At 37.7% G+C, this 27,799-nt stretch overlaps 1 protein-coding gene across 3 annotated transcripts in view; it reads left to right on the top strand.

The window, feature by feature from the left end:
• Nucleotides 1-27,799, top strand: part of PLCB1 (phospholipase C beta 1) — a 750,426-nt gene that overhangs the window by 534,006 nt on the left and 188,621 nt on the right. For all 3 annotated transcript variants that reach the window (XM_024238987.3, XM_024238989.3, XM_054541566.2), the window contains 2 exons: nt 14,678-14,824; nt 27,423-27,580. In XM_024238987.3, the coding sequence (XP_024094755.1) occupies nt 14,678-14,824; nt 27,423-27,580 (305 nt within the window). The remainder of the gene's footprint in view (nt 1-14,677; nt 14,825-27,422; nt 27,581-27,799) is intronic.

Genomic DNA, 27,799 nt, shown 5'->3' on the forward strand with positions numbered 1-27,799 from the left:
AATGGAAAGTGCTAAATCAAAGTAAGGTGTTATTATTAAGAATTTTCACACAAAACCACATCAAATAGTACAACTTAATACAGGGAAACTGCAGGCACACAGAAAGCTGTGAGCACTGCGTGAAGAGCTAATCTGCAGGAGCTTTTGAGAAGAGTACATAGCCATTTAGGGGCCATTATCACACCATATCTTGGAGCTGTATTTGCACATAGTTATGATAATAGCACAACTATTACCATATGGTTTTTGCAATCAAGATGGAATAACAATATATGACACTTTTCAACTTAAGATAAAATAATAACACATGAAAACAGGTGCAGAACATACTGACTCCAGATTTAGGGGAAAAATGGTAAAATAATGAAAGAAGCCAGTGAAGTTCATATAATGTACAAAAGCACAGTTAGCTGGCCAATGTGATAGGAAAGTTTGTGCCTGGGCAAAGATAATTGAGAAGGGAACATTTAGATTATTTCTTAAAATAGGCAAATAGACTTTGGTGAGCCATAGGATATTAATGCCATCTGCACTTACTTTCTCTGAGCTGATCTAGCAGAATTCGCAAGGGCCAAAGCACCAGGAAAATACGTGAGCCGAGAAATTGCTTTTCAGTGCTGTGCTTAGAAGTGATTTAAGGAGGTGCTAAACCACTGGGCTGGTAGCTTTCCAGTATGCTCTGGTATTATTGCATTAAGAGTGAAGACTGAGCAATGATGAATGGATTCTCAACCACCTAATCCCAGTGACATCCAAACATCTGAGTGCCAGATCCTGCCTAATTGGCATTTGGCACAGTAGGAGGAGGCTGGTGTCCATGCAAGCTGGCAGACACATTGTCCAGTTTTCCCATCTTGACTGTGATTATTCTACGTGGATTTATGGGCCATCTGTCTTCCAAGGCAAAATTTGTAGATTTTTCTGTGCTGCAGAGCTCTGAAGATGTTATTTGCATGTGTTTAGCTGTTTTTATCTTTAAAAGCTAACCTGCATATTTTTTGCAAAGCCCACAAAACAATGTCACTTCTTGTGTTCAGCATTTCTCTTGTCCTCATGTTGGCATGACAAGTTTTCTATGATATTTCATTTTTCTTCCTAAAAATCAGATTCATGGGTTGGGGGATAAAAATGCTAGAGGATGCCTTTAAATTACTTGCAGAGATTAGAATGTAAATTAAGTCGGGAAAAGAATTTGGACCTTGATAGACAAATTCAAATCGAAGAGCTAATCCTCACGCCTCTGCCAGATGGGTCATTTGTCCACCGGAGCTCAGCTTCTTTACACAGAAAGATTAAAGTAACACGTTTTAGAGAGATAAGTAAATCATGGGAAAACTCTGCCTTGGTCACATTTAGGATTATTTTTAGGACCAATGCAGAGTGCCCAGATTGAAGCCAACTGCCAAGAAGGCAGGATACCTTTCCTCCCCATCATCCATGCACCCCAATCCAGGCCAGTGTTAGGAAAGTTATGTGGATAAGCACCATCAACCACACCCACCACTATCTGTCTTTCCATTGCCCAGGCATGATATCCAGATCCATTTCACGCTAAATAACCCTGTGCCCTCAGACAAGTTGCTAACATCTCTAAGCCTCCGTTTACTCAACTGAAAATGGTAATTTAAAAGTACGTCTCTCATAGGATTTCTATGCCTGGCATGTGGTCAATGCTCAGTCATAGTAGCTCCCATTATTATGATAATTATTGTTATTTACCTTCTTCTATCACTAGATGATGTGTGATGTCTTCTACAGCAAGCAGCATAGCATCATGTTTAATGGCGTGAAACACAAAGCCTGACTGCCTGGGCTCAAATCCCAGCTTATTCACTTATGAGTTGTAACCTTGAGCAACCTTCAGCAAGCTACTTGAGCAACCGTATCTTTGCATGGGCACAAACCTTGAGCAAGCTACTTGCCTCAGGTTTCCCATCTATAAAATAGTCATAAAAGTACCCACTTACAGAGTTACTGTGAGGATAAAATGAGTTAATACTTGCATATAGCAAATAGCATATCACAAAAGATTGTTAAACAATATGCTGGAAATATTTTAAATTATGAAACTCTTCTAAGGCTCTCTTCTTCCTTGCACTTTCCTGTCATACTCTTTTTTTTTTTTTTTTTTAGTACTGCATGTGTAAGCATGGCCTGCCACATTTTCTTTCCTTGATCCTTTTTCCTTTAGCACTTTGCTGCTGCTGCCTTAAACTGCTTTTAGGACTAGCTCAGGAGCAGTTCCATGCTAGTTCTTTGATGCCATGATAGCTAACCATCCAGATATGCACATTGAGCAGGGAAGAACCTCAGTGGGGGCCCTTGCAGAGACCTTAGCAATGTGCCATGAGTTGTATTTAGGGATTAGTTTTTGAGTATGCCCTATGTACTTTTTTCTTGTCCTGGTTCACAGAGCTCATGCAAAGTGTAATGAGAGAATTAGGTGCTGAGGACTTGCTACTGAGCTCAGAAATTTCAGTTAAATGAGGGGCATCAGCTTGTGTTACCTTACCTTATTTAAAGTTACATTCAGCTGGGCACGGTGGCTCACATATGTAATCCCAGCACTTTGGGAGGTTGAGGCGGGTGGATGACTTGAGATCAGCAGTTCAAGATCAGCCTGGCTAACATGGTGAAGCCCCATCTCTACTAAAAATATAAAAATTAGCCTAGCATGGTGATGCGCGCCTGTAATCCCAGCTACTCGGGAGGCTGAGGCAGGAGAATCGCTTGAACCTGGGAGGCAGAGGTTGCAGTGAGCCGAGATAGTGCCACTGCACTCCAGCCTGGGCGACAGAGCCAGAGTCCATCTCAAAAATAAATAAATAAATAAATAAATAAATAAATAAATAAAGTCACATTCATGAACTCAGTGGAAAGTGAGAGCCTATTAAATTATTTTAGATACTTGTGAACCTAATAGGAAATTCTACCAAGGCTGAGCAAAGGAAGCTAAGAAGAGATGGCACTGATGGAGCAGGTGGCTCGCAATGTGCAATATCTTGAAGTACAGCCAACTCTGCTGTCACTTAACGAGTGATTTGGCTTGTTCTGAATTATTCTAGGCCCCTTTTCCAGTCTATTTTGATAGCTTTGAGCATTTAATGCTGTCTGGTTAGCACTTCTCCTAGGCAAAGGTAGGGAGTAAGGATAAAACTTTCAATCTCTCTAAGACTTTGTTAGGACTCAGCCCCCCAAATCCCTGTCTTTCTTCTGCATATTTGTTGGACTTCAAGGTACCATTAGTCAGTGCCAGCGAGGCCTCTTGGTTCTGGTGTGTGAGCTGTTCATTGCATTTCTTTGATGTTTTCTTCTTAGTCCTTCCTTTGTAGTGTCATTTATGGCTGAATTCGGAATTGCCGTTTTTAGTTGTCTATGATACAATATCGTTTGAGATATCTGGTTGCCAAGATGAAGCACAAAAACCACTCACAATATAAATTAATACATAAATGTTAATATTTGGGGACAAAATAATCATTTTTTCAATTAATATTTATTGAGCATTTACAAGCCAGGCACTGTTGTGAGTTCTAAAGATCAGCAGTGAACTAGAGAAACACTGCCTGTCTGCTGGACTTCCCACTGAGTGCCTGCATCTCTTTGCTGAAGGCTCTCTTTAGCTGCCAGAGCCCCCTCTTCCCAAGTGTGCAGTTGGCCAAAGAGTATTGGGGAATTATCCCCCTGGAAGCAGTCCTCAAACAATGACTGATGGGACTTGGTGTAAATACTCCAGCTCCCTCTCCCCTTAAATGGGATCACCTTCAAGTACATGTTTTGTCTCATTTCCTTCAAGGAAAACACAAACTAAGACACTCCATCCTCATAAAACTCACAATCCCTGGACGAAGAGACCAAGACTAGCATACCAGCAAATATATCTGTTAGTAGAATGACAGATGGTGATAAATGCTATGGAGAAATATTAAACAGTATGTGAGACAGGAGTGCCACCAGGAGAGATTGCTATTTGTATGGGCTACTCAGGAAAGTCTTCATGTTGTGGTAAGATTTGAGGAGACTCTCAGTGCACTCAAAACAAGTCTCTCTCTCTCGCTCTCAATTTCTATTTTGAAATAACCTAGAGTGGTGGCTAAGCACTAAGAGCCTTCCCTAGTGCCTGGGCATCAGAGAGGGAATCTGGTCCAAGCTGGTAGCCCTGCATTATCTCATTCTTTTTTGGTCTTGGTCATTGACCATCCTTTTCATAACCACAGACTCAGCTCCATCTTTGCCACCCTTGAGTGGACCAAGGAGGAACTCTCTAAGGCTCAGGCCCATCTACTTAAACACTTCTGCTTCTATGGGTTGTGGCTGCTTGGGAATACCAGCAGCAACTTTCTGGAGCACCTTCTGGGAAAGGAGCCACAGAGCTTCTCTCTTCAGGACATCAGGCTTGTCTGCAGTTTCTCCTAGACTTGAGGACAAGGAAGCCTTGGTATGAGAATGTCCTCAGGACCAAGCAGAAGAATGTACCTTTTCATTCTTCTTTCTCTGCCATCCCTTTCTTCCCTGAAGCAAAAGGTCAAATGCTTTGTTGCTGCTTGTTTTGGAAAAGAGTAAGAGGGACTGGTGAAGGCTAAAGGAGGAAATATGTCAACTCTCAAATATGACAGGATTGAACACATGATTTATTTTATCACCTTAGAATTTAGTTCTAGAAGTCTCCTTAATTTTTTTAGATTTAATGGTATAATTTCTCTGGTAGTGTTTTGAATTCAAATTGCAACTTTACATGACAGACTTAGGGTACAGAATTACAAATCTGGACATAATTTCCTGGCGATTGAATCAAGTATCAACATGTCTGATGACCACCATGATGGGAGTTGGACAAGTCACCAGCACTCAGAAAATCAAAGGTCAGCTCGACTCAATGATCACTCCTTTAGAAATGTGAGGAGTTGACTGCTTCTTGCACGCACCACCGCACCTGTTCCACACAAGTGGCCTTGTGAGATTGGCAAGAGAAGCCAAGATATCCATGCTATTTCCCACCTAATAAGTACCTGGGAGCTCAAGCTTCCTCTGTGGCTCTGATGGCACTCTACCTGGGAGAAGATATAGCAAGGAAAACCTGACAGATCATCCATACAGTGCCATCTGTGGTAAGAGATTAGTCACTGCATACTTTTCATTAGAAAAAATATAAAGAAAGCCAGGGAATCCCACGATAAGTCCCTGCCAGGCAAAGCAGAAGACCTTCTGCTCTTCCCGTCTGATTCAACATTACCTACAAATACTAAGATCAAATATAAGGAATGGAAGATCTGACTTTTAAACTTAATCAACAAAAATATCTGCAGTATGGTATAGTAGAATCATGGAACTTCAGGATAAATATGGTAGATTGAACATATTCAACTAACTGAACTTTCTTGAAACCACAGCAAAACTCCATTAAAAGAGACTTTTAAGGGCATAATCTGGCAAGGGTGAGGGATAATAGATAAGAAACGACCATTACATAATTTAGGCATCTGGCTATATGTTTACAACAGTTGACAGATCTGAGAACCTGATCATTGATCATCCGTGTGAAAACCTGGAACCAATCCAAGTTATTTTATAAAAAACCTTAAAAGTCTCAGAAATTGATGATGTCTGTTTCCTCTGGAAGTGGGATTCAAGATAAGGCATAAAACAAAGAGGTTAGTTAACAGCTACTTAAGGAACAGTCAGAACTCCCACCTTAGAGGGACTATTTATGTATTTATTCTTTGGAGTCAGGAAAACAGAGGGTGTGAGGATGACACAAAGCCCAGATGAAAGCAGGCTACAGGCCGGGCACTGTGGCTTACACCTGTAATGCCAACACTTTGGGAGTCTTAAACAGGCAGATCACCTGAAGTCAGGTGTTAGAGACGAGCCTGGTGAAACCCTGTCTCTACGAAAAATACAAAAATTAGCCAGGCGTGGTGGCATGTGCCTATAGTCCCAGCTACTCAGGAGGCTGAGGCAGGGGAATCACTTGAACCCAGGAGGCAGAGGTTGCAGTGAGGCAAGATAACGCCACTGCACTCCAGCCTGTGTGACAGAGTGAGACTCCGTCTCAAGAAGAAAGAAAAAGAAAGAAAGAAGAAAGAGAGAGAGGCAGAGAGACAGAAAGAAAGAAAGAGAGAGAGAAAGAAAAAAAGAAAAGAAAGAAAGAAAGAAAGAAAGAAAAAGAAGAAAGAAAGAAAGAGAGAAAGAAAGAGTACCATTTTGAAAGCAAGGAGATAAAGTGATCGTAAGCATACGAAAAAATGCTGAGACCTCCTGAATGCTTCTCCAATCTTGCTCTAGAATGCTGGCATCCAGGCCTTCACTCTATCCTGGCAAGAGATTAGATAGAAGTTCTCCCAAGAATCTAATCTGCCTAAGAGGAAAGACCTAAAGATATCAATATTAGAGATTACTCCGAAAGAGACAAAGACAGATCCCTCTGCAGTGATGCCTTACCAACTCTCGTACTTTTCAAGCGCAGCAAACATATCCAGAAATCCAATCAGCTTTTTAGTCTGCCAACTTGAAATATGAACAGATAATTAAGTATTACTAGACATATGAGGAAAACTTCCTTAAAAACAGGAAAAAGCAGGGAAAATAGTAACTTTGTAGGAAATAATGACTATTTAGTGAGAATTCGTTAAGTATACACATATCATTAATGTCCATAGAAAAATAACCAAATATATTATGTACATGAAAAAGAACAGAATGCTAATTTTTTTCAATAAATGTCAGAGAACATAAACTGGCTGTTAAACACAAAAATAAAGCACTCCAAAAAAAGGTGGAAATACAGTTGAGGAAATCTTTTAGAGAGTAAAGCAAAAAAATTAGATGAAAGATTGGAGAGAAAATGTATAAAAGTTTAAAATCTGGTCAGGCGTGTTGGCTCATGCCTATAATCCCAGCATTTTGGGAGGCTGAGGTGGGCGGATCACCTGAGTTCGGGAGTTCGAGACCAGCTTGACCAATGTGGAGAAACTCCATCTCTACTAAGAATACAAAATTAGACTGGTGGGGTGTGGTGGCACATGCCTGTAATCCCAGCTACTTGGGAGGCTGAGGCAAGAGAATCGCTTGAACCCAGGAGGTGGAGGTTGTGGTAAGCCAAGATCACACCATTGCACTCCAGCCTGGGCAACAAGAGCAAAACTCTGTCTCAAAAAAAAAGTTTAAAATCCAGACAAATAATATTCCAGAATGAAAAAACAGAGGAAATTATCATAATAATTCATAATTTTTTTTCCAAACAAGACAACAGCTTTCAGACTGAAAGGTTTCAAAGGGTGCCCAGCACAGGGGATAGATAAACCCATGCCAAAGCACATCATTATGAAATTTTAAGAAACGGGGACCAAAAGTGCTAGAAATTGCCAGAGGGACAAAAACCAAAACAAAACAGGCCACACACCTGTTTTTAGGATGGTGAATCACAAAGTCTTCAAACCTCTTAACAGAGCTAAAAGACAGTGGAGCAAATTTTCCCACAAAAATCTTAAAAAAAAAAAAAAATTCCAACCCAAAATACTGTGTCCAGCAAAACTAGCAATCAAGTGTGCAAGTGTAAAGAAGTCATTTTTAGACATGCAAGACTCAAGAAACTTAATATTCATGAACTCTTTCTCTGGAAGCTACTGACCAATGTGCTCCAACTAAAATTAAAAAATTAACAATTAAAGGGGAAGACATGGTATAAATAAAAGAGATTTAGCACAGAATAGAAGTGAAGAAAACAGAAATTAATCAATCTAGATTGGAACAGGTAAAAGCCTCCAGAAAAGGCTTCAAGAGAATCTAACCAAGAGAACACTTGTTATATTTGTACATATTGCAAAAACATTTAGCTAGCCAGTGGATACTTTGGAGTTGGACTGGAGATATATGCAAAAAATTAAGCAAATGATAAAACAAGATAATTATTAAACTATAGGGAAAATTTAAAAAAAATTGTGCATGAAGATAAAAATAATTGTTAGGTTACTGTATGACTCAACCCTGAACACACTGTGTAGTCATGATAACATAAACACTGAACACTGTAACTAAATTATAGTATTACTATCTCTGAAAGAATGAGAGTAATGTATACATGTGCTACAGGAGTAGAGATAAGAAAGAGCAATACTCTCATCTTTCATGGTGATAAGTCAAAAATAGCAATACATGCGTATTATTTTGAGATACAGAAGTAAATACCAAAAGCTTCTGCTAAAAGATTTGAAGGTGTTTGCTTCTAAGTAAGGAGACATGAGGAAGCGTGTTTCTATTAACCGTCCTAGTAAAAGTGGTGCTGGATAGCAGCCATAGAATAATTCTAAATTTAGCAGATAACCCTTGGCTTCTCAACCATGTTGTTTTTCCTATACTTGTCTCCTGAAGTGGTATCTGCACATCAAGAGCAAATTACACAGGTGGCTTCTTAGCTCCCCTTTGTGACTCCACACACTGGAGACATTCAGCCCCTCCCTACGCCTTCTTTCTAAACTTAGCCCATCAGCAATCAACCCTGACTGATTTTTCTTCATCTTCAACCAGACTTGGGCAGCAGAATGGTAGAAAGGAAACTGGAGCAGAGCTGGATCAAAATGAATTGCTTCTTTCAGAAGAGTCCTGAAATTTACATCCCCAAGAAGGTTCCTATCTGGCCAACATGAAATTAGTGTGTCCACTAACTGATTGTGTGGGCTGCAACTCCAAACTCTTTAGTGTTGTATGCACTAAGAACTACACTAAATGAGTAGAAACCTGAACTGATCAGCAACGGGAATCAAGGAGGAATTTTATGTGCCATGTTCTTAAGTTCTTGAAAGGCAACGCTCTGATGGACACATCCTTGGTTATTTCCAGCCCTTGACACATAGAGATGCACCCTCAGTAAAAATGTGTTCATTGGTAACCACCAGTAAGGAGTGCCCCAGCTCCAGGGTGCGTTCAAAACATTTTGCTGTTCCTGGAGAAATATGAGCTGAAAACATCTTTTCCCATGTACCTGAAACAGGAGAGTCAACCCAGAATGTCTCCTTAAAAGTAGGTTTTTAGAAGCCAATAGATAAAGGGATCCGAACCTGAGATGAGAGAACCACTCTACAATGCTCTTCTAGACCATTCTTCCTTTCTGTTCTCCAGGACTCCCTTTTCTGGACACAGATCTTCCTCATTCTTAATTGTTGCAAGGCCAGTGGGATGGCCCTGAGTGTAGAGGAGGCATCAGAGTAGCCCATAGCCCAGTAAATACTCAAGGGCCTTTGTATGCATTTGCAAGCATGATGGCATCCGGCTGAGTGTCACTGGATACACTTCAGGGTTTTTAATGCATGATTTTAAAGCATCCCTGGAAGGTATCATTGCGTCATAGCAGAATTTTGAATTGATGTCTTTCTGACATCTTTAGGAGCATTGTTTTTTCCATTCCTTGAAGGATTTACATTTTTCATACTTCAGCTGGAAGTGGTACAAACATCATGTTTGTTTATAAAGACCTTTAAATGCTATTATATGAGTGACATGTCCAATGGCATACTGATTTATTATTAACAAAATATATAAGGTAATTTGTTTTTAGCCTTTGTCAGCTAACTTTTCCTTCTGAACTCAACTTCTCTTTCTGGTGATTTTATTTCAGAAAATAGTAACATTGCTTTTATTGTGGTTTGATGTTTCATAATCTCACTCAAATATGGGACATTTTGTTTTAATTTAGCTAGAAATAATTCCTAATATACTAGCCTGATTGAATTCATAGACTTTTAGAGCTAGAGGAGACTGAGGCATCCATATAGTTTACTCATCCTATAATTAAGGAATTTGTCCCTGACCAGTGACCACTGGCAAGAATGGAAGAAAACTGGATTTCTTGTGCTGTTACTAAGTTTTTTAGAAAAGCAATGTGTTTTCTTATCTTAATTCTCAAGGTTTTTCATTCTTCTATGTGCCTCAGTGGACCAGAGTGGATCAGAAAAAAAATTGTAAATTTTTCACAAACAGTGCAAGTTTGATAGAAAAGGGCTAAAGCATTTAAGTCAATGGTGACAATAATATTCCAGCTGAAGGTTATATAGAAGGAATATCCTCAGATTTGGTTCTCTGCCCCAAGTCTTTACTAGTCAGAACTATTTTTTAGGCTAATTCATTATGACAAAACATCTGTATTTTTGCAAATACTCTTGACCCCTTAGCTGACACCTACAAGATTACAAACTGACTGCTCTTTATCTTTACATTTTATTGGCTTTCCTTGACTTTGACATATCTCTGCCTAATCATTTAATGTATCAAAAATCTTCAGCATTTGCTCTTTTGTTAGCAAGGCAAAGCTTTGGGATTGAAAAGTTGATCCCTGGTTCACAGTTATAGTACCCTGATTGCACAGTTATTTTATTGCTATGATATGCATGTGTTTACAAGAAGCTCACTGGTAGTCTACAATCATATTCTACCCGACTACCCTTCAAACTCAATCTTTGTTCTTATTCAAGGTTAGGTAAATTCCTTCACTAGGGATTTTTAAATTCTTTAATATAATTATAAATAATCCTCACACTCACCAAACTATTGTTGTTTATTGATTTTAATCTATACTAAAAATTGTTAAAATATTTTATTCCAATGAGATAATAAAGGTAGAGAAAATAACCAAAAAGGTTATGGTTTAATTGACCTGTAGGATATTAACTAGTCTGTATTCAGTTTAGTAATATCTGTCTAGTTTATGTTTTTGGTTTTTGGTTTATTTGCTTGGTTTTTGTTGACAAAAATATACAAACACATACATACAAACACATACACATAAAAACACATACATATATTTGTGTGTATATATGTATATATATTTATATGTATATATGTGTGTATATGTGTGTGTATATATACATATATGTATATATAAAATATATATAAAATCAGTGTCTCATAGCCTCCTTTGACCTCGCTTTGACAACTTCCGGATTCCTCAACAATGGATTAAATAAAACTTGGATACATATTCTTTGCATGTTCCAAATTATACCTTGACCTTGATTATAATATCTTCATTTGAGTATGACAAATATATGATGTGTACACCCTCACTTTTCTATCCTGTACCCAAGGCAGACATCAAAATTAATCACAGGCGTGGTTCGGAATCTTTCTCAACACAAGTACCCAGAAGACATTAACAGTAATTGGAAATTGGAACTAAAGTTAAAATCCATTTGTCATTTCTGCCCTATTGGCCTATGTTGTTTTTTTCTTGCTTTTAAAAGTTGCTGATCAAACCAAAGGATGTTTATTCCTGCATTTCATTCTTGTTCTTCTTTCATGTTCAATAAACCATTGTATTAGATTGCAGTTATTTTATTGCTATGATATGCATGCATATACGAGAAGCATATACTTGGCCAGTTTTCCATACCCTGTGACTCCCCCAGTATGCACACTCATCCAGCAGTTACATTACTTTCTTTTCCTGGCCCCTGAAGATACTTGCATTTATTGCCTGTCTTTTAAGGAATTGCTATAATTAGAGATTGAGTTGTATGAAATTGCCTTTTGCATAGGTGAAAAACAGCAAATATTACAAATTTCATATCATTTGACCTAATCAGAACATAAGAATCAAACAAAATGCTGCTGTCTTTGTTGATCTTCCAGTTTCAAAACAATTTATTTTCTATTTTGAATCCCAATAATCATCCAAAAGAAGTAGTGATTTAGCACCCACTGTGCACAAAGCATCTAATAGACACCAGGGACGACAAAGATACATGCACATTCAGCTTTTAAAGGTGCTCGTGCCTGGGTTTCAAGGGGTGAATGGCCTTATTTTCTATTAGACAGTGAGCTCTTTGAGGGCAGAGGCTGTGTTTTACTGTGCTTTATTTTTCTGTGCATTTATCATATGGTAGATGTTCAATAAACCTTTGTGAAATTAGTGAAAGGAAAAGAGTTAGGGGAGAAGGAAAGGAAATAGAGAGAAAGGGAGGAATAGAGATTCTGGTGTGAAAAGCACGTGCCCAGGCCCAGCTCATTGGCTCACACCTGTAACCTCAGGACTTTGGGAGGCTGTGGTGGGAGGATCGCTTGAGTACAGGTGTTCAAGACCAGCCTGGAGAACATAGGAAGACCCCTGTCTCTACACAGAGAAAAAAAATTACCTGGGCATGGTGGTGAATGCCTGTGGTCCCAGCTACTCGGGAGGCTGAGGCAGGAGGATTGCCCGAGCCCAGGAGGTTTTTCTTTTGAGAAACAGCTCCTCTCATCAAAAGAGCCAAAACAAACTTTCCTTCTTATTTTTCATTCTTGGACAATAGTAAAAGCAATTTAGCTATTGAGTTTCCAGAACTTGGGAAAAGCAGTCATCGGTCACCTTAAGAAATGTATTGAATGTGAAAAGATTTTTACTGTGGTAAATAATCAGTGCTGGCTTTGCCATTTACAAATGACACATCTCTTAGCAATCAAGAATAAATAATGTTTAAATCAGTAAAAATTAGAATTGTTAAATGTCATCATTTTACTGATAGGTTTGGCAGTAGGGGAGAAGAGAAGGAAAACAGATACTTTTATATACCATTGGTGAAAGTCAATTGCTAGGACTTTAACAGGAAGAAAATTGGTTATGTGTATTAAAATCCTCAAAAATATGCAAAGTCTTTGAATCAGAAATTCTATTTCTGGGAATTCATCCCGAAGAAATAATTAAGTATTTATACAAAGATGTAACCATCAGAGTAGTCAATGCAATGTCAGTTATACTAGTGAAAAAATTAGAAACAACTTTAATGATCAATGATAATAGAATATTATTTCATATTATACTGCTATATTTTATGATATAAAAAATATAGATAGTTGCATATTTTATGCTATAGTTAAATATTTATCTGCATAGAATTTATTTTTACATTAAAAATGTTCATAATATATTGCTCAGTTAATACAAAGGTTACTAAATTATATATATAATTATATGTATGTGTGTATATGCATGATTACACCTTCATAAAAGAATTAAACACACACACGGGTATTTTTCTGGAAGGATACACACCAATGTTTTAGCAGTAGTTATCTCTGAAAGAAAAGTTAGGGATGTTCAAAACAAGTTTTATTTTTTCTCTCTGTTTATCTCATTTCCCAATTTTTCTTTAATGAACATATTCCACTTTTATAGTAATAAAAAACTGTTTCAACAAGAAAAAAAAAAGAAATGCTACCCTCCGACATTTGCTGGCAACATATTTACTACCCACAAATATGTTGTTTGAAGCTTTGATTGTCAAGATTGAAGAAACAAATTGTAGTGATAGACCAAAATACTTAAGATGATCCTATGTATCTATGAAGATTATTATGACAAAAAATTGTCTCAATACATGTATCAAAACATCCAGTTGTACACCTTAAATAATAGTTTTTTAAATTATACCTCAATAAAGTTGAAAAAATAATTTTGTCAATATTTAGTATTAGTCAACTCAGAAAGGTTACAACATAGAAAAATTTCTAAATAGAATCTGAGTAAACTAAATTATCTGTGTCATATTTCTGCCATCTGAAGTAAAATAATTCTTAATATGAGATTTAAAGATCTTTTTTCATGAGCATTCAAATTTTTATTTTCAGGAAAGACTCATTTGTGGGCATCTTTATTTTCTGTTTCAGAGAAAAATATCATTATTTGAAAATACCTTTTTTTTTTTTTTGAGGCAGAGTCTCGCTCTGTCACCCAGGCTGGAGTGTAGTGGTGAGACCTCGGCTCACTGCAAACTCTGCCTCCCGGGTTCAAACAATTCTCCTGCCTCAGCCTCCCGAGTAGCTGGGACTGCAGGTGCCTGCCACCACACCCGGCTAATTTTTCTGTATTTTTAGTAGAGACGGGGTTTCACCCTGTTAGCCAGGATGGTCTTGATCTCCTGACCTCGTGATCCGCCTGCCTCGGCCTCCCAAAGTGCTGGGATTACAGGCGTGAGCCACCGTGCCCGGCCCCGAAAACACTTTAACATTATTTTAAATAATAAAACCACTTGTAAATTATGTATGTATGTATGTATGTATGTATTTATTTTTATTTTGAGAAGGAGTCTCGCTCTGTCACCCAGGTTGGAGTGTAGTGGCACCATCTCGGCTCACTGCAACCTCCACCTCCTGGGTGCAAGCGATTCTCCTGCCTCAGCCTCCTGAGTAGCTGGATTACAGGTGCCCAGCATGCCCGGGTAATTTTTGTGTTTTGGGTAGAGATGGGACTTCGCCATATTGGCCAGGCTGGTCTCGAGCTCCTGACCTCAAGTGATCCACCTGCCTCAGCCTCCGAAAGTGCTGGGATTACAGGCCACTTGTACGTAATTTTGATTATAAAGTAACATATATTAATAAGAAAAAAAATTGAAAAATTACCGAAAATTCTATTACACAGAGATAAGCACTATAAAGTTAATACCCAGTCTTATATTGGAAAACAGGAGGTTGGTGTTTATTTAAATCCTCTGAAAAGTTGGTGGGGCTCATGTAACTACATGTTTTCTCTATTATCTGTGACATTTGGAAATAATTGTAGTGAAACAGCATAATCCTACACTCTTATTTATCCATACTAAAATGTCTTCTACCTTGGACACTACCAGATATTTCTGGAAAAAAAAAAAGAGGCGACTTGACACCCATAAAAAGAATGCATTCATATCCTTTCTAACTTCATTTCCTCCAGGACAAATATCAGTGGATGGGTTCATGCGCTATCTGAGTGGAGAAGAAAACGGAGTCGTTTCACCTGAGAAACTGGATTTGAATGAAGACATGTCTCAGCCACTTTCTCACTATTTCATTAATTCCTCGCACAACACCTACCTCACAGGTATGAATTTTCTAGTTCTTTGTTACTTTAGCCAGTCTCACCAAATTTCACCAACCTCTACTTTCTGTTGTTCAGAAGCTGACGTGTGTTTTCTTCCATTTCCTGCGAAGTGCCTCTGAGAACTCTGGGGTTCCACCACCAAAGCCTCCCGCCTCCCGTGAGCAGTCATGTCCACATGTGTGTGAAGCAATAGCATCATTTCTCTATAGCCTAAGTTTTCAAGTCTTCTAAAATGCAACCATGGCTGACATTTTCAGATCAATGGGATTTTTGTGTAACTGAACTCATTCTTCAGTGTACTTGAAGCCATGTCCAGCCCTACCCAGTTCTCTGGGCTGTGTTCATCTACATGACAGCTCAGAAGTTCTTAAGTGGTGGCTCATGCTTGTAATCCCAGCACTTTGGGACACCGAGGTGGGCAGATCACCTGAGGTCAGGAGATCGAGACCAGCCTGGTCAATATGGCAAAACCCCTGTCTCTACTAAAAATACAAAAAAAAAAAAAAAAAATCAGCCAGGCGTGGTGGTACGTACCTGTAAACCCAGCTACTTCGGAGGCTGAGGCAGGAGAATCACCTGAACCCAAGAGGAGGAGGTTACAGTGAGCCGAGATCACACCACTGCACCCCAGCCTGGGTGACAAGAATGAAACTTTGTCTCAAAAAAAAAAAAAAAAGAATTAAGTAATTGCTTTTTGTTCAAGGTAGGACAGGGCTTTAGACAAAAACAAATTGACCTGTGAATGGCAACTTATACTTTATTGTAAATATTATAATAAAGTAGGAAAAAACATCAATGTGTTTCCTAATCTGACCTTAAATTAAGCCTTGACCTATTTGGCAGTCTGGTGAAGTGTACGCACCCTTCTCAGAATGCTAAATGCATAAATTAAGTACCTAGAATTAAAGAGGAAATAAATTTCATTGAAATATTTTTATAAAATGTTATGATATATATCCTTGTATATCTCAGTATTAATAAAATGTTATGATATATATCCTTGTATATCTCAGTATTAACACAATTTAAATAAGTATAAGCAAAGTGTTGTGATATTTGCAACAATTGGAATATAATACACAGATCTTGCTAGTGACTTGTAAACTACATACTTAACTGAAGAGAATGTTAAATTTTGTGTAGAGGTTAAAATTAAAACGGTAACCATTTTTTCTCATCCAAGTTCAAGGAGGTTCATGGAATATCACTTTAACAGTCTAGATCTTTGACATGATAAAATTCAAAGAAGTATAATTTTTAAAATCTGAGCACATTATAGAATCTTACATTTATCCTATATTTAGGACCACAAAACTCAAAAATACTTAAATATGTGTCTGGTTGAATTTTGGGTATTGTGTGTGATTTTGTTTAACTGGAAGTCACAATATAGAGTAGATTTTTTACCAATAATCTTTTGAGTCCAAAATACCTTCCAACTGATATATTTATATTCATTACATTCTGTTTTATTTGTCATATAATAAATGAGTCAGTAATACCAAAATGATTGAATGACAAGACTGATTGGATATACATTTTATTTTTTCACCTTCTTTCAGAATATATTATTTTCTCCCTTTCTGCATATCCCTAGGGTTTTCAGATTTTATGTATGTTCATTCAATCACGGCTGCCATTCTCCTTTTGAGAGACCAAATTGTCTCAACTTTGGTTACTAGGAGACATTTTTAGGCTATCATCTGTGTCCTCTTGACATGACCTATTAATCTTTGAAAGTGTTCTGGCACATAAAGATCTTCCAGACTCATCTTATTCCTTTCTGCTCCAGAGATGGAAACAGACTATTCCCCAGTGAGCCCTGGTTCTTTTTGATGGGAAAGAAAAAGTATGGGTAACAGCAATTTGGACCCTGAACATTGCCTGGACTGTTTCAGTGAACAAAGGAAGAAAAGATAATTTTTTTTGTCTTTTTAAGGCACGAGTTCACATAAATATTTCTACTTCTACCTACCAATTTAAATTATTATTATTATTATTATTATTATTATTATTATTATTATTATCATTATTGAGACAGGGCCTCACTCTGTTGCCCAAGCTAGAGCACAGTGGCATGATGATAGCTCACTGTAGTTCCAATCTCCTGGGCTCAAGCAATCCTCCCACCTCAGCCTCCTGAGTAGCTGAAACTACAGGCATGTGCCACCACACCTGGCTAATTTTTTATTTCTTGTAAAGACACGGTCTTACTATGCTGCCCAGGCTGGACTCAGGCTCCTGAGCTCAAGCAATCCTTCTGCCTCAGCCTCCCAAAGTGCTGGGATTAATGACATGAGCCACTGTGCCTGTCCCCAATTTAAATTATTTTTTTAAATTATTTTTCCATAAGTTATAAGGGTATAGGTGGTATTTGGTTACACGAGTAAGTTCTTTAGTGGAGATTTGTAAGATGAGATCCTGGTGCACCCATCACCCAAGCAGTATACACTGAACCATATTGGTTGTCTTTTATCCCTTACCCGCTTGCCCCAAGTCCGCAAAGTCTATTATATCATTCTTATGCCTTTGCGTCCTCATAGCTTAGCTCCCACATATCAGTGAGAACATACGATGTTTGGTTTTCCATTCCTGAGTTACTTCACTTAGAAAAATCGTCTCTAATCTCATCCAAGTCATTGGAAATGCTGTTAATTCATTCCTTTTTGTGGATGAGTAGTGTTCTATCGTATATACATACCACAGTTTCTATATCCACTCATTGACTGATGGGCATTTCAGTTGGTTCCACGATTTTGCTATTGTGAATTGTGCTGCTGTAAACATACGTGTGCAAGTATCTTTTTCAAATAGTGACTTATTTTCCTCTGGGAAATAAGTCCCACCCATTAGTGGGACTGCTGGATCAAATGGTAGTTCTACTTTTAGTTCTTTAAGGAATCTCCACACTGTTTTCCATAGTGGCTGTACTAGTTTACATTCCCACCAGCAGTGTAGAAGTGTTCCCTGATCGCTGCATCCATGCCAACATCTACTGTTTTTTGATTCTTGGATTATGGCCATTCTTGCAGGAGTAAGGTGGTATCACACTGTGGTTTTGATTTGCATTTCCCTGATCATTTGTGATGTTGAGCATTTTTTCATATGTGTGTTGGTCATTTGTACATCTTCTTTTGAGAATTGTCTATTCATGTCCTTAGCCCACTTTTTGATGGAATTGATTGTTGTCTCCTTGCTGATTTGTTTGAGTTCATTGTAGATTCTGGATATTAGTCCTTTGTCAGATGCATAGATTGTGAATATTTTCTCCCCCTCTGTGGGTTGTCTGTTCACTCTGCTGACTGTTCCTTTTGCCGTGCAAAAGCTCTTTAGTTTAATTAGGTCCCAGCTATGTATCTTTGTTTTTATGCAATTGCTTTTACCCAAAAGCAATTTTTGGTCATAAAATCCTTGCCTAAGCCAATGTCTAGAAGGGTTTTTCTAATGTTATCTTCTAGAATTTTTATAATTTCAGGTCTTAGATTTAGGTCCTTAATCCATCTTGAGTTGATTTTTGTATAAGGTAAGAGATGAGGATCCAGTTTCATTTTCCTACATGTGGCTAGCCAATTACCCCAGCACACTTTGTTGAAAAGGGTGTTTTTCCCCCACTTTATGTTTTTGTTTGCTTTGTCGAAGATCAGTTGGCTATAAGTATTTGGGTTTATTTCTGGGTTCTCTATTCTGTCCCATTGTTCTATGTGCCTATTTTTATACGAGTACCACACTGTTTTGGTGACTATGGTCTTACAGTATAGTTTGAAATCAAGTAGTGTGATGCCTCCAGATTTGTTCTTTTTGCTTAGTCTTGCTTTGGCTATTTGGGCTCTTTTTTGGTTCCATATGAATTTTCGAATTGTTTTTTCTAACTCTGTGAAGAATGATGGTGGTATTTTGATGGAGATTGCATTGAATTTGTAGATTGCTTTTGGCAGTATGGCCATTCTCACAATATTGATTCTACCCACCCATGAGCATGGGATGTGTTTTCATTTGTTTGTATCATCTATGATTTATTTCAGCAGTGTTTTGTAGTTTTCCTTGTAGAAGCCTTTTGACTCCTTTGTTAGGTATATTCCTAAGTATTTTTTTTTTGCAGCTATTGTAAAAGGGTTGAGTTCTTGATTTGATTATCTGCTTGGTCACTGTTTGTGTATAAAAGAGCTACTTATTTGCATATATTAATCTTGTATCTGAAAACTTTGCTGAATTCTTTTATCTGTTCTAGGAGCTTTCTAGAGGAGTCCTTAGGATTTTCAAGGTAAACAATCATATCGTCAGCAGTCAGGGACAGTTTGACTTCCTCTTTACTGATTTGGATGCCCTTTATTTCTTTCTCTTGTCTGATTGCTCTGGCCAAGACTTCTAGTACTATGATGAAGAAGGGTGGTGAGAGTGGGCATCCTTGTTTTGTTCCTTTTCTCAGGAAGAATGCTTTCAGCTTTTCCCCATTCAGTATTAAGTTGGCTGTGGGTTTGTCATAGGTGGCTTTTAATTCATTAAGGTATGTCCCTTGTATGTGAATTTTGCTGAGCTGTGCTCTCTTTAGTAATCTTGATACCTAACAGATTATACATACTAACTCATTTGCTTTACTGACAACCTTGTAATAGTATTAAGAAAATTTTCAATATTAATACAAATAATAAAACTACAAAATGTAGCTCAAATTTGTATATGCAGTTTTAAAATTACATTTCACTGAAAATTTACAATCAAATTAATTTCTTCTAAGTCATTCATATGCCCTTCCTATGTATAACTTGGTAAACACAGATGTGGTAAAAAATTTGGCTCCATTGTGTCAGGTTAGTTTAAATTTGAGGGTGTTGGCATATTAAGAGCTAATCAGACTAAAAAGATGATGCGATACTTCCAGCTATTAGGAAAGAAAAGGCTTTACCTTTTTTATGAAGAAAGAACTCTAATAGCTGTCTCCAAATTTCTGTACAATGGTTTTGTATCACCACCATCTGATTCATATACCTAGTTTCAGGTCAATTATCTCTTCAATTATTTAATTTCTAGTACTGTTAGAATCCACATATTTTCAAATACTCAATTTTTAAAACTATATTAACTATGTTAAATTGTATTCTCATCTAAGGGGTTTTGTTTTTGCTGTTGTTTTTTTATCTTGCTCCCTTTTCTGAGCTCTGTATTATTATACCAAGGTTTGCATTAGATAAATCTGTAACCACCCAACTGGGTTCTTCTTGCCTGCTGCCTAGAAAAAGCCAATACACTGAGAACAGCAGGTGTTACAGCAGAGAAAGTTTACTTATTGCAAGGCAGCTGAGCAGAAGGATAGGACATATTTCTCAAATCAGTCTCTCTGATAATTCAGAAGCTAGGATTTTTCAAGGATAGTTAGGCAGGAGGGCGTTGGGAAGTGGTTAGGGAATGGGGAATGCTGATTGGTGGGTCAGGAAAGAAATGACATGGGGGTCAAAGCTGTCTTCTTGGACTGAGACAGTCCCTGGGAGAAGTTAAGTCTGTTTCTTGGCATGGGTCACAGGATGGGTGGCAGTAGTTGGTCTATGAGAATTCAAGGCCTGAAAAATACCTTAAACACCAGTCTTAGGTTTTATAATAGTGATGTTATATATAGGAGCAATTAGGGAGGTTACAAATCTTGTGACTTCAGTCCTAAACCATAATTCCAAACTTGTGGTTAATTTGTTAGTCTTACAAAACTTGTTTTGGTCCCCAGGAAAGGAGGGGATTAGTTTTGGAAAGGGACTGTTATCATCTTTGTTTTAAAATCAAACTATATACTAATTTCCTCCCATAGTTATCTTGGCCTGTACTCAGGAATGAGCAAGGACAGTTAGTTTGTGAGGTTAGAAGCAAGATGGAGTCAGCTATGTCAGATTTCTCTCACTGTCATAATTTTTGCAAAGGCAGTCAGATCTACATTCTCACAGTATTACCTTGCCCCAGTACCAGCCATTTATTTTCCTGCACGGAAATTAAGGAGAATTCCATATAATTAGAAAAAAATCTATATAAAAATATAAGTACAGGCTCTTGAAGTTTTGCCTGAAATGCTGTTTAGACTCATGGGTCAAAATTTGGTTTTACTTCACATATTATTGGTAGAATCATTGTTTTAATTACAGATGAAAGTAATGTAGAAGTCTTGTTTCTCAGAAGCCTTTGGATAAACTCAAATTTCTATGATATAAACATTCAAGCTACCCCAAACCAATTAAGAATGTTATAAAATAAAAATATAACCAATGCCTAATCCAATTGAATCCTATTAAAATTTTAAATTAATATCTGGAAAATAATTTAGTTTTTATACTTTACAGCCATTTTCAGAACAAGTAAAAACTGGATTTATAGAAACATTATTTCATATAAAGAGTGATTGGTGGAAAAAAGAAAGTTTTCCTATTCAAATGAGTTTAAGAAATGCTAGGTGCAAATGAAGGTTAGCACCTACCATAATGTGTTTTGAATATAAAATAAAAGGATCAGAGTCTCACAGTCATTAACTCTTTATCCTCCTTGTCACCACCCAACTTATTTTCTTGGAGCATTTTAAGGACTAATATTCCTGAAAAATGCTATCTAAATCCAAATAGGAAGAATTTCAATATTCAGGATATTTTCTTTGAGCATCCAAAGGGACTGTAAAAATTAAATACACAGAATGAAACTAATCAGTTTAGCAATGCATTATTATTATGTCTATTTCTCTGCTCATTATTGCCCCTTTGTTTAATATCAGGATGCCCAGAAGTAAAAATAAATTGGATCATTGAGAGAAATAGATGCACTGAATGAGTGGTTTTTAATTATCATGGCCACTTTTTGGATTTGGGGTGATTTTGGCAGTACCCTCAGTACTGATTATGTTTTAAATTATTGCTTTTCCTTGAGGAATCCACCCTTATGACTCAAGAAAAAGAAATCCTCCCAGGAAGAAACACTATGCAGTAAATACAACCTATACTTGTGCACCTCTTCATAAACCTTCCCATACTCCCAACTATTTGGGAGATAATGGCTTCAGAAACACTGGAAATACAAAGCAATCTATCTCCAGACAGTTAGTATCTTCATTCAGATAAGAACGAAACCATTAGATTTGAGGGTTTTGCTATCCCCAATAATCTGATGAATTAAATTATCTGACTGAATGTTTCTGACAATTATTCAACTCCTCTCCTCATGTGTAAGTTCTTGGCTGAAGAAAAGTTCTAAAAATGATTTAAGACCTAGCTGTACCTTTGCCAGTCATCTGCTACAAACCCAGACTTTGAGCATCCCTCCTCTCTTTCCCATCTCTCCCACTCATTTAGCCCTTAGCATATGCAACGTTTTATCATTTACTTTTGCTTTAGAGCACACACAGACCTAAGAAAGTCAGGTGGTAGAATGAAAAGAAGGTGAGCTTAGGAAATAAATTGGGCCCAGTTTAAAATGGCCTTTAAGTAAACGACATACTTAACTCATTTGAGCCTTGGTTTGTTTGTAAAATGGAGATAAATTAAAACAGCCAGGGTTCTTGTGGCTGAAAGTAATAGGATGCTATTATTTAATGGCTTAAAGATTTAAGCAGTGTATTACCTCACACAGCAAGGCACCCAGGAGCAGAGTGGTTGAGGATTGGTTAAATCAGGAATTCATTAATATCATGGAAGACCCAGGTGCTTTCTGTCTTTTTGGTACCCTTATGGTTTCAAGATGACTGTGTACCCTAAGCATTACCTCCCTATGAAACAAGATCCACAAAGGACATGGCGAACGTTCTTGTGACCCTTCTAAGAGTGAAGAAAATGTTCCTAGAGGTTCCCTGACAGCCCCCCACCTCTGTCCCCTCAATCTGGTAGGCATTCTTTATGCCATGTTATATATAGCTCAGAGTCACACCACACAGCAATGCCCACAGTAATTGCTAACATGGGCCATAGAACTACCATGACTGACTGAGAAGAATCAAGATTTACCCCAAGGCTGCAGAGAAGACCCTGAAGCATATCAGAACCTAGATAAAATATTTTATTGGCAAGGAAAAAGAGAAAGAAGAGACAGAATGGGCAACCAGAAGTGTAAGAATGGGAAGAAATTGATGTTTGCCTCCCTACCTGGATGGTGAGGGTAAAGGAATATGTCTCATATCATTTTCATATCCCCAGTAACCAGTATTTTGCCTCCCACAGAAAATGTTTTGGGGAATATGTACAAACACATAATGGTGAAGCTCCTATAATCAGTAAAGTATATACTTGAAGTCGTTTTCTCAAGAGTGGAAATGACTTTAGGCTCTTACATAGACACTTTGTCTCCTAAGCCATCTCATGGCAATTGCTCTGTATTCAAGAGAGCACCATGGTTTCACTGGGGCAGCAGGCAGATACCATGTAAGTGAGAAATCAGATCAAACAGATGCATCTAGAGAGGGTCAAGACAAATAATACATTCTCTGCATTTTGGACAGTTTCCTCAGGTGTAGCCATGAGATTATATGCCCTGAATGGCTGTCATAGCATTGAAAGCAAGGAAATATAGTCCTCATCTCCATCTGTTGAAGGGGACAATGACTATTGAAGAAGGCCACTGAATTAACAAATATATCACATTCTGGAACCTTCTTACCCTGGAGGTTGGAGGGAAGACATTAATGATAAATATGAAAACAGGCAATTAATCATCAGCCACTGCAAGATGAGAAATTCTTCAGAAGTTTGTGTTAATGGAGGGATTGCTATTTTCGATCTTCTGGTTTTTTCCATCCCTGGATGCATTGGGTAATCTGAGACAAAGCTCAAGGGAATGTAACCAGCCACCCAAAATGAATGCAGTCAAGTGAGAAGTTGCAGAGCTGTGACTTGGAGCGGTATTATGAATTACTCTGAGAAGGAGCTTCAGCTCCCAAGTTCGATCATGGGCTTGGAATGTATTCCAGAGGGTGTTCAGAGCCAGGGAGAGATGATGTCAAATACTAGTTTCAGAAATACCAAAGGTTGAATGACTCATGACCTATCACTAATCTCAACCTTCAGCGATCTGCTAGCCCCAGAAGCTATATTTATTCAATATATTCAAATGGAAATATAATGAGTAGATGAGATGTAATAATGAGGAGTTAAGAATTTTAGGGAACAAAAATAAATCAGCTTTGAGGCTTAAGGCAGAAAAGAAGAGAGTAACAGAGAATATGAATACATGTGTTTGAAAAATATTTCCATAAATGAAGTAAAACATACAGGGAACCTAATATGCATTCCAAGGAATAGGATAATTATGGATAAATGTGGGTTTTCTCAAAGTATGCTTTCTTTGGGAGGGTTCCATTTCTAATAAAAGGTATTCATTTTAAGAATGAACAATGAGTTTACCTTGGAGGGATTCTGTTGGTCTTAGGTGGACAATAAACTCTTTCTCTTTTTTATTCTTCAGTTTTTTTCCCCACATTCCTTTGCATCTCACAAACCCAACCTCATGCCTTACCATGGTTTTCAAAACATTAACTGATCAACATTCAAAAGATACATCAAATTCCTTCTAATTGTTCTTTGATTAAAAATATTCACAAGAAAATCTAAGGAAATGTTTCTCAAAACTTTGAACCTCTTATTACAGAATGCTCTAGTGTCTGTTAGGTACTTCGATACACTGTTAAATCTGATTAAATTCATCACACTATCCTTACTAAAGTTAGTAACATTCAACTAGTATTAATGAAATTGATTCCGAAATTGTACAATATGTAATTGTGTTGATATAGTCAGTGATGTGCTTAAACAATTCTCTAAACAGTACACACAAAAATCTGCTCTATTCTTTAATACCGGTGCAATTTTCTGCAGAAGCAAGCATTTTAAATTAAATAACCCGATAATATTTGAATTATTCACTTCCTTTAGCTATGGTAGCACCCCTTTAAGTTTAGAAATAACATATAAATGTTTGTCTTTTCCCCTTTACTCCCACTGTCCCCTTGTCCCTAATGCAGAAAAGACCTTTGTAAATCTTTGCCATGACAATGAGCTTTGAGGCAATTAGGAATGGCAATTTGATTATCCAGCATCAGGAAGTTTCTAGATCATTTTGTCAGTGTTGCTGCTTTTCCAAATGCATCTTTGTGTTAAAAACATCCCATTTTTCCAGTAGAGAAAAGTTATTATGCAGACCCACTTAATCAGCCTTTCAGTGCATTTACCAGGGCTCTATAGAACTCAAAAATGTCATCCTTTTGTTATGCTGGTGGTTGAGTATTATGACATGCATATAAAAATAAAATTAAGCTAGTAGGCTTAATCCCATTTTCTTTGTCCTGTGTGTCTCCACGGGGCACATCTTGTCCATTTCAAAGTCATTTTAACAGTTTGCATCAATATGCCATCTTTTAACTGGCTATTTAAAAAAAATGATGGTAGGCCAATTGTGGTGGTTTATACCTGTAATCTCAGCACTTCCTGAGGCAGAGGTAGGAGGATCGGTTGAGCCCAGGAGTTTGAGACCAACTTGGGCAACATAAGGAGACCCTGTCTCTAAAGAAAATACAAAAATTAGTTGAGCATGCCCGTGCACATCTGTGGTCCCAGTTACTTAGGAGGCTTAGGAAGGAGGATGACTTGAGCCTAGGGGGTTGAAGCTTCAGTGAGCTATGATCACACCACCGCACTCTAGCCTGGGTGACAGAGTGAGATCCCGTCTCAAAGAAAAACTTTTTAAAAAATGATTGGGGCTTATAGAGTATAAATCAAAGAAAATATTTAATAGGGAAAACCGAAGACTTCAATTTGTGTGTTGCTAATGGGACTGTTGCAAGAGCTATTTATTATTACTCTTTCAAAAATAGTTTATCCTGAAATTAGTGACTTCCATTGACTTAAGTAAAATAGGAGCTTTTGGCTTCCATGCCCTGTGTATTATAATCAAGGCCCTCAGACCTTTCAGGTGCCTTCATTATAATAATTCTCATCACTTTACTAGGGTATGTTAGTTCTATTCACAGAAGTCCAATTCTGGTAAAGTTTATCTTTTTCTTCTGTTGCTTGTGTTTTTGGTGTTGTATCTACAAAACCATTGCCTAATCAAGGTCACAAAAATTTACTGCTGTGTTTTCTCCTAAATGTTTTGTAGTTTTAGCTCTTATATTTGTATACTTGATCCAATTTGAGTTTAGTTCTCTATGGTATGAGGTAAGGATCCAAGTTCTTTTTTTATTTTTATGTGGTTATCCAGTTGTCCCAACACTATTGAAGACTGTTCTTTCTGCACTGAATTGTCTTGGCAATTGTTGAAAGTCAGTTGACCATAAATTGAGGGTTTATTTTGGAAATCTCAATTCTATTTCCATTAATCTATATGTCTGTCTTTATGCCAGTACCACATGGTCTTGATTACTGTAGCTTTGTTGTAAGTTTTGAGAAGTGTGATTCCTCCATCTTTGTTCTTATTTTTCAAGATTGCTTTTGGCTGTTTCAGGTTCCTTACATTTCTATATGAACTTTGGATCAGCTTGTCAATTATTTCCAAAAAAGCCTGGTGAGATTTTGATAAGAATTGAATCTTTAGGCCAATGGTGGGGACTAGTGTCATCTTAGCAACACCAAGTCTTCTGCTCCATGAACATGAGATGTATTTCCATTTATTTGGGTCTTCTTTAGTTTCTTTCAACAACATTTTGTAATTATTAGAGAATAAGTTTTGCACTTCTTTGTTTAATTTAAATTTATTTATTTATTTATTTATTTATTTATTTATTTTTGAGACAGAGTCTCACTCTGTTGCCCAGGCTGGAGTGCAGTGGCACCATCTCAGCTCACTGCAAGCTCCACCTCCTGGGTTCACACCATTCTCCTGCCTCAGCCTCCTGAGTAGCTGGGACTACAGGCGCACGCCACCATGCCCAGCTAATTTTTTGTATTTTTAGTAGAGACGGGGTTTCACCATGTTAGCCAGGATGGTCTCGATCTCCTGACCTCGTGATCTGCCCGCCTTGGCCTCCCAAAGTGCTGGGATTACAGGCATGAGCCACCGCGCCCGGCCTTAAATTTATTTTTTTTTAAAGAGCACTTTTAAAAAACAATGTTTAGCTTTTCTCAGCATTTGTGCCTTCGGCAAATGTGTCAGAGGCAGCTGACTTATATAATAGTTTCCAACAATAAATTCTCATCAGGAGACAGTCAGAATTAAAAGAGTGAGTTTTGATGCTATAATCCTGGATCTTCTACTTCCTAGCATTGGAAACTTGGGCAACTGAACTCTGTGCCATTTTATTATGTGAAATGGGTATTTTTTTATTAAATAGTTATGCCACAGAGACTTTTTGTGAAGATTAAATGTTTAGTATATATACAGTCCAAAAACCTGTAATTGGCACATGGTAAATAGTTAATAAACATGCATCGTTGTTATTGTTACAATTCCCTATCTTTCCCAAAAGCACTACTATGGATTCTATTTGAGATTGAGCCATTACCTTCTGGTATGTTGAGGCAGAAGAAAGGCAAAGAATAACTGCTCCAGCTCTTAGACTCTTTGTTTTCCCGTTATTGAGGAGCCTTTCTAAGAAAGCACCACTGTCTTCCTTGCTTCATGGGAATCTGGGGTTTGTTTTGTTGGTGTTTTATAGCTGGCCAACTGGCTGGAAACTCCTCTGTTGAGATGTATCGCCAAGTACTCCTGTCTGGTTGTCGCTGTGTGGAGCTGGACTGCTGGAAGGGACGGACTGCAGAAGAGGAACCTGTCATCACCCATGGCTTCACCATGACAACTGAAATATCTTTCAAGGTAGAGTATATGAATGTTACTAAGAGAGGCAACTGGGGACACCTGATTCCTTTTGGTTAAAGCCTCCTAAGGTAGAAAGTCCCAGTGGTCACAATTAAGTCCAAAGGCTGTTAATCATCTTTGCAATTTCAGAGGCTAAAATCTGGCTGTTTCTTCATGAATAATTGGCATCAGGTGAATTAATTCATGCTGACCAAATTCTAAGGAAACTGTCTTGTG

The sequence above is a fragment of the Pongo abelii genome, chromosome 21, assembly GCF_028885655.2.
Source record: "Pongo abelii isolate AG06213 chromosome 21, NHGRI_mPonAbe1-v2.0_pri, whole genome shotgun sequence".
Classification (NCBI taxonomy): Eukaryota; Metazoa; Chordata; class Mammalia; order Primates; family Hominidae; genus Pongo; species Pongo abelii.